The sequence below is a fragment of the Sebastes umbrosus genome, chromosome 16 (assembly GCF_015220745.1).
Source record: "Sebastes umbrosus isolate fSebUmb1 chromosome 16, fSebUmb1.pri, whole genome shotgun sequence".
Taxonomy (NCBI): Eukaryota; Metazoa; Chordata; class Actinopteri; order Perciformes; family Sebastidae; genus Sebastes; species Sebastes umbrosus.
In genome coordinates, this window is record NC_051284.1 from 23,217,291 (window position 1) to 23,229,557 (window position 12,267).

The window sequence follows — 12,267 nt, forward strand, 5'->3', positions numbered from 1 at the left end:
ACATCTTGTAGTGTACTGTTTAGCTGTAAGATGAGAGAGTTTGTGACCTGGCAGCCATGTTGAGAACAGATGAGGAAATACAAAGCACCGCCCACCAGCCGGAGCACACTTTCTCATTTTACAGCTAAATAGTGCACTACAAGATGATTTTGAAAACATTTGAGGAGAGATATAGGCATTACAGTAACAGAATATTGATTCATATTTGATCAGCGCTGCCAAGTTTGACCGCTTGATCGGAGTTTGCGAGTGATTGACAGCTGCCTCCGTTGAATGAACAGCAAATAGCTCTCTCTGAAATGACCTGTGATTGGCCAAAATCTGCTGTCACGGGTTAGATTTAATTACTTTATTAAATATGTGCTTATTTGCATATATTTCCAGAACAGAAGTCTGAACATTGGATAAAGCCAGGTTACAAATTCTTGTTTCATTTTGACATATTAGAGTCAAAGGTTTTTTACAGAGGGGATTTGGGATTTATCTTTTTATCACTCCATAAATCAGAAAATACTGTCAACAGACAGAATGAAAAAAATCCATTTTCGCCCTGTTTTCAAGAATACAATGTTCTATAAATCAGGCCATGAATGACATATGAACAAAGCCCTCAGAATATAGATTGGAAGGAAACTGGAAAGTTTGATATATGTAAGTGCTACTGAAGTGGAGATTTCTGAGAAAAAAACTCTTTTTGAGAAAACAACCTTTTAAAGATATGTATTGTAATATTCCAGACATTTTGAGGACACTACGGATGAAAAGGGTTTAATATTAGACTAAAATACATGAAACTTCTCCAGTTGATCACTTTCATTAAGACAATACATTTTTTGTATCACAAGTTTTCTGAAATGTTACGTTTAAATATGCAAATGAGGCATTATCTAATACTAACTTTTGGTGAATTTAGGAGAAATCTACAGACGCAAATAGACAAAGTAGTAAAATAAACACCTAAATGTGTATTTTGGATGTTTTCTTTCCACTTGTCTGAAAGAAGACCAGTCTCAAAATTGACCAGTGCATGAAAAACAATGTTTTTGCCTGTCGTGTATCTCCTTGAATGAATGAAAAGCTGCCTGTACAGCCGGGTGAATGCGTAACAGAATGATATGGCGTGTTATTTCTTCATTCTGGGATTTGTAAAGCGGTGCTGACTGCCTCAAAGGGACCACAAAAGTGTTTGTTAAATTGCCTGCAATCAAGAAGCATGAAGTGACACATTCTATACTTACTGCCATGCACATATTTCAACACTTAATGTGCATCCTCTTTCCAGTTTATGGAGTGAATCTTCACCAGCAGTCCAGTGTTTTCTGTAACTAATTGTTGCGTGTGTTCATGTCTCTGTACGTTTGTGTGTGTGTAGGTGCTGGGCCCTGGCTTTGTTCGGAGGGAACAGTGAAACAGGCTTTGACCAAAACACCACCTACTCTATCTTCTCCATCTCCATCACCCTCACTGATGAAGGTTTCCAAAACTTCTACGAGGTAAAGAAAAAAATCTCTTCTCTTCTTCTCCTCATTATTCTTTCATCCTCTGGATACACGGAGACGCCGCCACTCCGGCCCGAGAAGAAGAAGTCGGCCAAAAACAAGCAGCGGGTTTACGCATTCATCTTCAGTTCATAGTGTCTCATTCAAATCATTTCTTGTCAGATCACAGAGAATCATTCATCATCCGTTCTGCAGAGACTGGTAGCAGTGTAAAGTTAGATGTACCCTGCGTGGACCCAGCTGGCCTGTTTGTCTTGTTTTTCATGAATATAACAGGTGACTTCAAGGGAGCAATCTGTGTTATCAGTTGCTATGACAATGCGTGTGTTAAACAGGGAGGTAGTTGGCAAGCATTCAACAGGAGCACTGTTCTAATAATTAATGGAGAAATGTCTCAGTCAAACCTGCGTAACTGCTGTATAAATCACAGACTGTACAGGGTTTAATGTTTTTTTTTCACTTGCCCGGTCTGGAAAGTGGGTCAGAAATCTACTGGCCCGAAGTTAATTTTTACTTGCCCCTATACAAAGACCAAATTTAATCATGTTTAATATTCATTTTAATTAATTTAATCTGGAGTTTTGCCCACATCCTCTAACGCCACCCAACTAAACTCCTGTTTCCAGGATGATTGAAATGCTCTCTTGCACTTCAGCTCATAAACTTTGCCTGCCGCACTACACCAGTGCAACTCTCAACAGAGGTGAGAAGGTGAGATGGCTCTCCTCCTCACTATTTCTCATCATCAGCTCCGGAGAAAACTATGTGTTTAATTATTTTTTTACCACTCGCCCGATCGGGCAAGTGAGTTGCTAGATTTACTAGCCCGAAGGGGCATTTTACTTGCCCCGGGCAAACGGGCAATCCTTATTGTTGAGCCCTGCTGTATGTAAGAAATAGACGTAGTTACTGTGACATCACCCATTGGTTTGTGGACTACGGTTTTGAAGCTGGCATATTGGCTGTCACCATCTTGTTGTTCTGCAACCAGAAGTGACGCGAGAGGGTGGAGCTAAGCACAACCGAACGTTGAATAAGACATTTTTAGGTGACCAAAAAGGTTACAATTAACTTTCATGAAGTGAAAACACACTGTGAAAATGTGGACAACTCCCAGACCGGACAACGCCGTGGTAGCGACCTGTCAATCACAAGGTAGCCCCGCCCTAAAGCATCCCCTGCTTTATGGTCTATTTGACTCTAAATGGAACCATAATTTACTAAATGAACATCATGTTGTATTGAAGAAGACTTGAAACTAGTGATTGAGACCATAAACTCATGTTTACAATGTTTCCTGAGGTAATAAATCAAGTGTGAAGTAGGATCATTTTCTCATAGACTTCTATACAATCTGACTTCTTTTTGCAACCAGAGGAGTCGCCCCCTGCTGGCTATTAGAAAGAATGCAAGTTTAAAACACTTCCACATTGGCTTCACTTTTCAGACCTGGAGGTTGCCACCTGGTATAAATGCTACAACAGCCTTGAGGATGCTGTTTAGCACTTCATCATTCAGTCTTCCATTGAGAAAGGATGAACTTGGAGTTGTCTGTGTCACTTTTTTGAATAACACTTCTGATGCTCTTCAAAGGAATAGTTTTGATTCACCTTCTTGCCAAGAGCTGAATGAGAAGATTGATGCCACTCACATGTCTTTACAATTACAGTTGTCTATACTCTGTGTCATGCACCCATCACATCCATAGCAATTACGCTGACATACTTGTCTTCCTGTGTTCTCCGCTGACAAACTGTTGTTCACAGTTAATAATTATCACTCTTTATTCACAGAGGCGAAGGTGACATTTACATGTTTGAATCTCCAAAAGGGGGCGAATAAAGACACATTACTTTCTATTTATCCATCCTTTAAATGACGACACCTTTTTCAAATGATTGTCCTAGTTTGTTCTAATAACTGTAATCAAAAACCATACAACACGATTGGCAACCTTTGCCTCATATCAGTGTTATTGTTATGGTTTTATAAAACACGTTGGTAGTGATTCATTAAAGCTGACCGACTTTAAAGTTACTGTGTGTCTTTCACAGGTGACTCACCTGGTGTTCCAGTACCTGAAGATGCTGCAGGCGCTCGGATCACAGCAAAGGCACGGTCACTCATTCACACACACACACACATACACACACACACACAGGCTGTTTCCAAAATCACTGAGAATAACTAATAATAATGAATGTTGAATATGAATAATGTTGGATAATTCCTTATTTCACTGGCTATTTTGGGATTTATACATTATTATAATATACTCATATACAGTATAAACAAAAAAAACGAAGCATTCGAATACTGATTTTGAGGGTTGAATACCATGGCAACGGTCGAAGCTTCAAAGCATTCGGGTCAGCCCTAGTAAGTATCATAAACGTGTGTTTACCACAGAGCTTATTTTCTGCAATAATACAAAACCTAATGGACCCATTGGCTTTTTGTCGAGGGAACCAGGGCGATGCTAACTTCCTTGTTGGCCTACGAAAATACGTCATCCCTGCAGCACTGTATTATACCCTATGTAGTAGACCCAAAGTATCCCACAATGCATCATGAAAAGTATCGGACAACGATTGTCACTAACCGAGCACTATATACCATCATGGATTGCGCTGAAGGGAACGGACGAGAGGAGAGAGAGAGCAGCGCGAAAATAATGTATTTAATGTGATCAGAGCAGCATCACAACACAAACGGCCACAAAATACTTTGTATTTAACAATTTGGGAAAAAACGACGGCTAATTCTTACCTTTCACAATAAAAGCCCTACACATATACGCTGTATCACTGCTTACTAACGGGAACTTAAACTTAAATTCACTCAGAGCATTTCGCTAAAAAAACACCTCAACAAAATAGTTTACATATGTATTGATCACACACAGAATACATGTTGGTATTTATTATGGATGGTCTACCAGCAGACGTTGATCTGGCACGTTTTAATTGTGCGACAGCAATGACGTAATTAATGCCGCTGAGAAAATGACCTGAGTAGTGTCCGAGTGTAGATGAGCTCACTATATAGGGTCGTGTCTAGAAGGTAACCCGCAAATTGCTAAATCTGATCTGAGATCTGCAAAAACTCTCACGAGATTCGCTGCCCGACGACCTATCCTAACCTTAACTATTCGAGGTCAATGCCTAACCTTAACCATCTCGCGAGAATTTCCCCAATTTACTGGTTCGCTTCTCGACACGACCACCTTATAGAACTCCCTGGATAGTGAGTAGGGAGTAGTGATTGAGTCTCATAAACAACACAACAGAGACGTACTGCCTTTTTACTCAAACACAACTTCTATATTCTGGCTTTTTTGTCCATTGTAGTGTAGGAGGAAGTTAATACCTGACTGGTTTATGTGCTAGATGTGTTTTTTTTTTGCTCATTTATGAATTTATGGCCTTATTGTTTTTGTTTTTGTTATGTTGTTTTAATGAGTGTTGATGTTGTGACATCTGAGCTTCTGTCTGCGAAGCATAAAGGTAATATTTCTGTTCTGTTTTTATTCACGCGTTCAGAATATATGAAGAGATTCAGAAGATTGAAGCCAACGAGTTTCACTATCAGGAGCAGGTGAGAATCCAAAATATTCATCGTGTTGCTGTATATTTGATGCTTTCTGGACGTTTTGACCAGTGAGAATGATTCCCTCCCTTCCTTTCCTGTCAGATTGACCCTATAGAGTACGTCGAGGATATCTGTGAGAACATGCAGCTGTTCCCGAAAGAAGACTTCCTGACAGGAGATCAGTTGATGTTTGAGTACGACCCAGCAGTAAGTAGTTCAGTAGTTCGGGGAGTGAACCAGTTCATTCTAAAATCCTATATTTCCTTTTTTTAGATATAGATGTTAATGAAGCAGGTCAATCCAAAGTGGAAAAATATAGATATTTTTTTCCTGTCTGATATGGTAATGATTTTATAGCTACCACCACAGAGATACACTTTCTAGAGCTTCTGCTTCTGCCTTTGATTGGTGGATATTATTTTGCATCAAACGTTACAGTCTAATTGTGGCTTTGCATATTTTCTCTGTGATGACAGAAACTTCTGTTCAGTTTTGCTGCCTCTTACTGTGATTGACAGCTAAAATTGTTTTCCCGTAAACAAGTAATTTAGAACAAAGGGGGAGAAAAACAACTCTCCTCTCTTTGCTGAAAAGTTGACGGTACTTCCTCATGTGTGTGTGTTTGTGTTTGTGTGTGTGTGTGTGTAGGTGATCAGTGGAGCTTTGTCCCTCCTCACCCCCGAGAAAGCCAACCTGATGCTGTTGTCACCAGAACATGAGGGCCAGTGTCCCCTCCGGGAGAAGTGGTTTGGCACACAATACAGCGTAGAGGGTGTGTTTCTCTGTGTGTACGTGTCTTTGTGTGTTTACTGCCAGTGTAACAGCTCCTTCCCACAATGTAGGCATTCAGTGAATACATTGTCTTTTTCCCCTTGTGTGGTGATATTCAGGCTGATATAATGCAGCCAGCCAGCAGCAGAAATGCCAGCATTTATCTCTGTCTTTTAGACGGCGAACAATAGTGTGGAACAGCATTTCTTTTTTTTTTTTAAATATACAAAAAACTATATTTTTGTTGGAATCAAATTAGGGCTGTCAATTGATTAAGATATTTAATCGTGATTAATCGTGTGATCGTCTATAGTTAATCGCGCTCAATCACAAATTAAACACACATTATTTATCTGTTCAAAATGTACCTTAAAGGGAGATTTGTCTAGTATTTAATACCCTTATCAACATGGGAGTCGGCAAATATGCTTGCTTTATGCAAATTAATGTATATATTTATTATTGGAAATCAATTAACAACACAAAACAATGACAAATATTGTCCAGAAACCCTCACAGGTACTGCATTTAGCATAAATAAATATGCTCAAATCATAACATGGCAAACTGCAGCCCAACAGGCAACAACAGCTGTCAGTGTGTCAGTGTGCTGACTTGACTATGACTTGCCCCAAACTGCATGTGATTATAATAAAGTGGGCATCTCTGTAAAGGGGAGACTCGTGGGTACCCATAGAACACATTTTCATTCACATATCTTGAGATCAGAGGTCAAGGGACCCCTTTGAAAATGGCCATGACAGTTTTTCCTCACCCAAATTTAGCGCAAGTTTGGAGCGTTATTTAACCTCCTTCATGACAAGCTAGTATGACATGGTTGATGCCATGGTTGGATTTCTAGTTTCATATGATGTCTCTTCACTCATTAAATCACTCATTTCCAAACTGCAAATATTTCTTGTGTGCTAATAGATGTTTTCTCCTTCATGCAGACATCCAGCAGGAGTGGATGGAGCGGTGGACAGGAAACCTGGAGCTCAACAGTGACCTCACCCTTCCTGCTGAAAACAAGTTCATCGGTGGGTGAATCATCTTTGTGCACAACGGGCAAAAAAAAAAAGAAGTATGTTGTTGTGGCCCAAAACTGTTGCAGGTACAGTGGAAACAGCTTACAGTGATCACATCTGTCCAGGTCAAGTTGATCACTATAAGCAGATGATTATTATAACTGATTTATTTTGTTTCTCTTTCTCCATCTTTTTGACATTTGAATATGTATTACTAGGGGCGTAAGAATATATCCATACCTGTGAGTATCACGATATTATGTTTTGAGATACTAAACATAATAACTAATTATGACAGTTTTCCTAAAATTAGATTGGAAAACATCGCAATATATCACAATATATTGTGTCGTTACCCCCTCATCATGATATGTATTGTATCGCCAGATTCTTGCCAATACACAGCCCTATTTATTACATCAATATAAAGTAATGAAACCAACAGCTTTGCTATTTACAGGCTCGCTGCCAATTCTTCTGCCTTGTCCCTCACCAAGGCCCCGCGTCGGGTGAGGCTTTGCCGGTTTTCTGCCAGCTGTCATTGCAGTACAGGCATGCAGATGAACGGCGCCCCTTTGCCGAAGCTCCTCGTTCACCCAGACTGAGCCCTGGGGTGCTGGTGGCATGACGGGAGGCGGGCCGGGCGCCGTTCGTTTGCATGTGCTGCCAGTTGAGGATCGGTAGAATTTCACTTTAAGGGGGCATTACTGGACCGGGTATTATCAATCCACTTCAAGAGGGCGTCTCCATCCACAGGTGTTTTCCCCGTGCACATTCGTTTTCCGTAAGGCAGCCCGAGGAACACCAAGTTTCGCTGCTACTTCTCGTTTCATTTGAGAGAAAACGATTTTCTTTTTCCCATCATGATATCAATGTGCACGCAGAACCAGCCTCAGGTAGAGCAGCTGGAAGGCAGATGGGTTACAGCGAGCCGCGAGGCAAAGCGTCAAGGTAGTAAAGTAAAAAAAAATCTATACTATATATAGAATTACTGTAGTTTTAACATTTTTCTCACGTATGAAAAGACCCTAAATGAACACTGGACTACTTAATTACTATTAGCAACTTATTTAAATCGCATTTATATAGGAATGATTCTATCCCCAAGCTGTTTGATCACTTTAAGCTGCTTCCACTGTATCTGAAAAGTGTCCAATAAGATGATCATGAGCAAGACTTGTTCCTGCAGTTTGTACTTTTTGCTCTCCATTCATCCGTAAAACAAATAATCAGATAGATTGAAACAGACCGGGAGGAACAGTGCATTTCGGTCAATGTGTCCGGTCATGGTGAACTCTCCTGTAATTTAAGTCCAGTCCGGAGAGACGCGTTGCATTTTAAGGCACCTCTGGTTCAAATCTGACCAAACTTTTAAGAGCTGATACATTTCGGCTTTGTGCTCTGTTTATAAATTTAGGAAGGCACCACATTGCCAATTCTGATAAAATATTGAGAAATAATGCGTCTTCTCTTATTGGCCCCAGGGCTACTGAATCATTTATTGGAGTGGGGGGGGGGATGTGGGTGACATCTTTTACAGTTTCCACATCCAGCTGCATGTTGGTCCCAAACTGGACATATTGAATTGTTGAAACTCACACATTATTTATGAGATTGCACCAAGTAGAATTATGATGTTTTATTGTTTATGTGCATTTGTTCAGCCACTGACTTCACCCTGCAGCCGTCCGACTGCCCAGACACCGAGCTTCCTGTCCGGATAGCCGACAGCGACAGGGGCTGCCTGTGGTACAAGAAGGACAACAAATTCAAAATCCCTAAAGGTGAAATATGTGTGAGCCTGCGCTGTGCACATCATTCAGCATGCAGGATGTTTCCTCAGAGACTTTAAATGTCATTAGAGAGGTGTTGACACTCGTTTGTCCTTTTTTCCTCCTGCAGCCTACATCAGATTCCACCTAATCTCTCCTGTAATCCAGCAATCTGCTAAGAAGTACGTTCAGGCTCAAACATGGCCTCGTGAAAATAGTGTTTGTTTTTTGGCTGTAACTCTAATTAACATCTCTTTCTTTTCCTGATCTCTCTTTCTCTTTCTCTCTCTCTCTCTCTGCTACAATTTCCCAATCAATCCTCCTTTTTACTTCACTCTTACCGTCTGTCCTTTCCTACTTCATTTCCTCTATTATCTCGCTTTTGTCCTTCCCCTTTCCTTCCTCTGATTCTTCCTCTCCATCTCCATTTTTTCCCCTGCATCTCATCTCCTTTCCTCTACCTTTCCCTCTCTCTCTCTCTCTCTCTCTCTCTCTCTCTCTCTCTCTCTCTCTCTCTCTCTCCATCCCGACCCCTGTCCTCCTCCCTCCTCTCCAGCATTGTCTTGTTTGACCTGCTGGTCAACATCCTCGGCCACAACCTTGCCGAGCCGGCCTACGAGGCTGAAGTGGCCCAGCTGGAGTATAAACTGGTGGCCGGTGAACACGGCCTGGTCATCAAGGTTAAAGGATTTAACCACAAACTGCCTGTGAGTGAACGCGTCTGGAGAAACCGCACACACAAACAGATATAGATACGATTATATGCATAAACCCACACACTGATTAATAAACATACTGGGGATGTATGGCTCAGGTGTGCATTATGCAATATACTATTTCACAGTAGTACTTATCCTTATTAAGCACCAGATAACACCATATGTACAATATAAGCTAAATCCTTATTTTACCATATGCTCCATACCATTCATCAATGGTAATGAATCATTAATTAATACTTTATAGATCATCATAATAGAATAGACCATCATGATTTGCCCTTTATAAGAAATACTGGACATTTTAGATGGAGGATATTCTCCCTCTGATATTTGTCACACCCTGGCAACCAAATAGTTGGTCTTATTATTGGCCTTATGGTGATCAATAATGTATTAAAGGAATGGTTCCACATTTTTGGAAATACACTTATTAGCTAAGCTTAGCATTAAGATTGGAAACAAGGGGGAAACAGCTAGCCTGGCTTCGTCCAAAGGTTACAAAATCTGCCTACCAGCACCTCTTAAACTCACTTATTAACAAGTTATGTCTTGTTTGTTTAATGCGTACAAAAGCTGCTGCTGGCTGTAGCTTCATATTTACCGTACAAACATGAGGCCGGTATCAATCTTCTTATTTAAAGTGGCAATAGATCCGTTTTTTTGCTTTAACTTATCATCGTGAAGTAAATCTTGATTGCATAATGTAATGGTTATAGAATAATGACACCATCAAAGTTTTCAGATTGCTTCCCTATAAGCCTCCCTTTCACTCTGCAGTTCTGTCTGCGCACAATGTCCTGTGAAAGTATCTAGCCTTAGCTCCAGAAGTTAAAAGTGGCTTTATGACGTCATGTGCTCCTTTGCATGAAGCTTAGTAGTTGTGTCAGTTGCAGTGAGGGAGAGGGAGAGACCCCGTGCTGTTGGTGGAAGAGCCGTGGACTGCGATTACCCTGAGCAGCTTTGGGAATGAATTAAAATATAATATATGTGAATATATTTCATGCTTTTTTTCCCTGATGGTCTGAACAAGTTGCTAAATTTGTCACTAGTGGACTCTGATGAAAGCGATGTAGTTGTCTTTGCAACAGCGGCGACAACAATAACACCAGTTGGAAACGCTAGGGGGGAATAAGTTGTGTATTGCCACTTTAAGTCCTGGCAGGAAAGTGTAGAAGTGTTTTTCCCAAAATCTCAAACTATTCCTTTAAGAAATGATTCAACTACTCTTGCAACTGACGGTCAGCATGAACACACACAGATGTGTTTGTATTGTTTTCATACATGAGTAATGACGGTGATTCTTCATCTTGTCCGACTGTCTGTCCATGTGTCTCTTTAGCTGCTGTTCCACCTGATCATTGACCACCTGGCTGATTTCTCCGCCTCTCCCGGCGTCTTCAGCATGTTCACAGAGCAGCTCAAGAAAACCTACTTTAACATCCTCATTAAACCTCAGAAACTCGGCAAGTGAGTTGTTTACCTTCTATGTTCTGACATTTCCAGCTCACTTTGCTGACTCATCTTCAAGTCTGTGATGCCTTCTAGTGGTGAAATGTGTGACGGACCTGAATGGAAAAACCTCCTGCTCTCATTGTCCTCTTTTCACCTCTCTCTCTCTCTCTCTCTCTCTCTCTCTCTCCCTCCCTCCCCTCTTTCTCAGGGATGTGCGTTTGCTGATCTTGGAGCACTCTCGCTGGTCCATGGTGGAGAAGTATCAGGCTCTGACGGCCGGTCTGACCAGCGACGAGCTGATGGACTTCAGCCGCAGTTTGAGGGCCGAGCTGTACGCCGAGGGACTGGTGCAGGGCAATTTCAGGAGCGCTGTGAGTGGATGGCAGGCAGCACTCAGACAAGTGGATTGATTAACAATAAAATTAGCTGATTAGCTAATGAATCAGTTAATGTTCATGTCTGCACTTGCATCAATTGATTCTGAGTGTACTTGACATTGTCCTCATGTTTTGCTTGATTTCCTCTCCTCTCTCTCTCTCTCTCTTACTCTCTTATCTCTACCTGTTCATTATCCTTTATTGTGTTTTCTCCACAGGAGTCAGAGCAGTTCCTGCAGTATGTCACGGAGTAAGTCGGCTATTACACTGAATGCACGCCCTAATGAGAACACCGATACCATGCAATCAAATGGATTTGTTTGCAGCCATACACAGCAATTTGTATTAGCTTCAGTTGTTCACGCCGTGATTCCCCTTTCACCTTCTTCACTCCGTTATTCCCTCCTTTCTTCCTTCCTCTCCTCCTCACCTCCTAACCTATTTTTGTTCTCTCCTTTCTCCCGTTTTGTCCTCCTTTTTTTTCCTCCTCTGTTAGAAAGTTGCAGTTCTCCAAGCTGCCAGCAGAGGTGCCGGTGATGTTCAGAGTGGTGGAGCTCCCTCTGAAGCACCACATCTGTAAGGTTAAATCACTCAACAAGGGAGACGCCAACTCTGAGGTCACTGTTTACTACCAGGTACAAATCACATCAAAACATTTCACATTCTGACTTAAACATATTCCGATATAGCATCATTTATGTTTTACACACCTTTCTTTCTCTCTCCTTTTTGTCTAGTCTGGTCTCAAGCTATTGAGGGAACACACACTGATGGAGCTGTTGGTGGTGCGTTTAATTTTTCTACATCCTTTCATTCAGTCATTGGGTCTTTCTCATTTCCCAATTTTGTGCCTCCTCGTCTCCTCGCTCTCCTGGCTTGTGCCCTGGAGGTCGATCTCAGTGCTCCATCTTGAAGGAATTGCTAAAATGCATCTCGAGGAGCAAGGAGGCTTGGTGGAGGAGCTGTAAGCGATACACCAGTGTATCCTTCGCATAAGTGTTTTCAGCGACGTATAAAAGATGCGTGACACACAGCTGGAAAGCCATGTTGTGAAT

General features: G+C 41.3%; 1 protein-coding gene across 2 annotated transcripts in view; it reads left to right on the forward strand.

The window, feature by feature from the left end:
- The window catches only part of LOC119474383 (nardilysin-like), a 29,098-nt gene that overhangs the window by 12,878 nt on the left and 3,953 nt on the right, over nt 1-12,267 (forward strand). For both annotated transcript variants that reach the window (XM_037746395.1, XM_037746394.1), the window contains 14 exons: nt 1,373-1,493; nt 3,554-3,612; nt 5,042-5,096; nt 5,193-5,297; nt 5,739-5,862; nt 6,815-6,901; nt 8,554-8,673; nt 8,792-8,843; nt 9,218-9,368; nt 10,723-10,850; nt 11,044-11,206; nt 11,431-11,462; nt 11,709-11,847; nt 11,950-11,997. In XM_037746395.1, the coding sequence (XP_037602323.1) occupies nt 1,373-1,493; nt 3,554-3,612; nt 5,042-5,096; nt 5,193-5,297; nt 5,739-5,862; nt 6,815-6,901; nt 8,554-8,673; nt 8,792-8,843; nt 9,218-9,368; nt 10,723-10,850; nt 11,044-11,206; nt 11,431-11,462; nt 11,709-11,847; nt 11,950-11,997 (1,384 nt within the window). The remainder of the gene's footprint in view (nt 1-1,372; nt 1,494-3,553; nt 3,613-5,041; nt 5,097-5,192; nt 5,298-5,738; nt 5,863-6,814; nt 6,902-8,553; nt 8,674-8,791; nt 8,844-9,217; nt 9,369-10,722; nt 10,851-11,043; nt 11,207-11,430; nt 11,463-11,708; nt 11,848-11,949; nt 11,998-12,267) is intronic.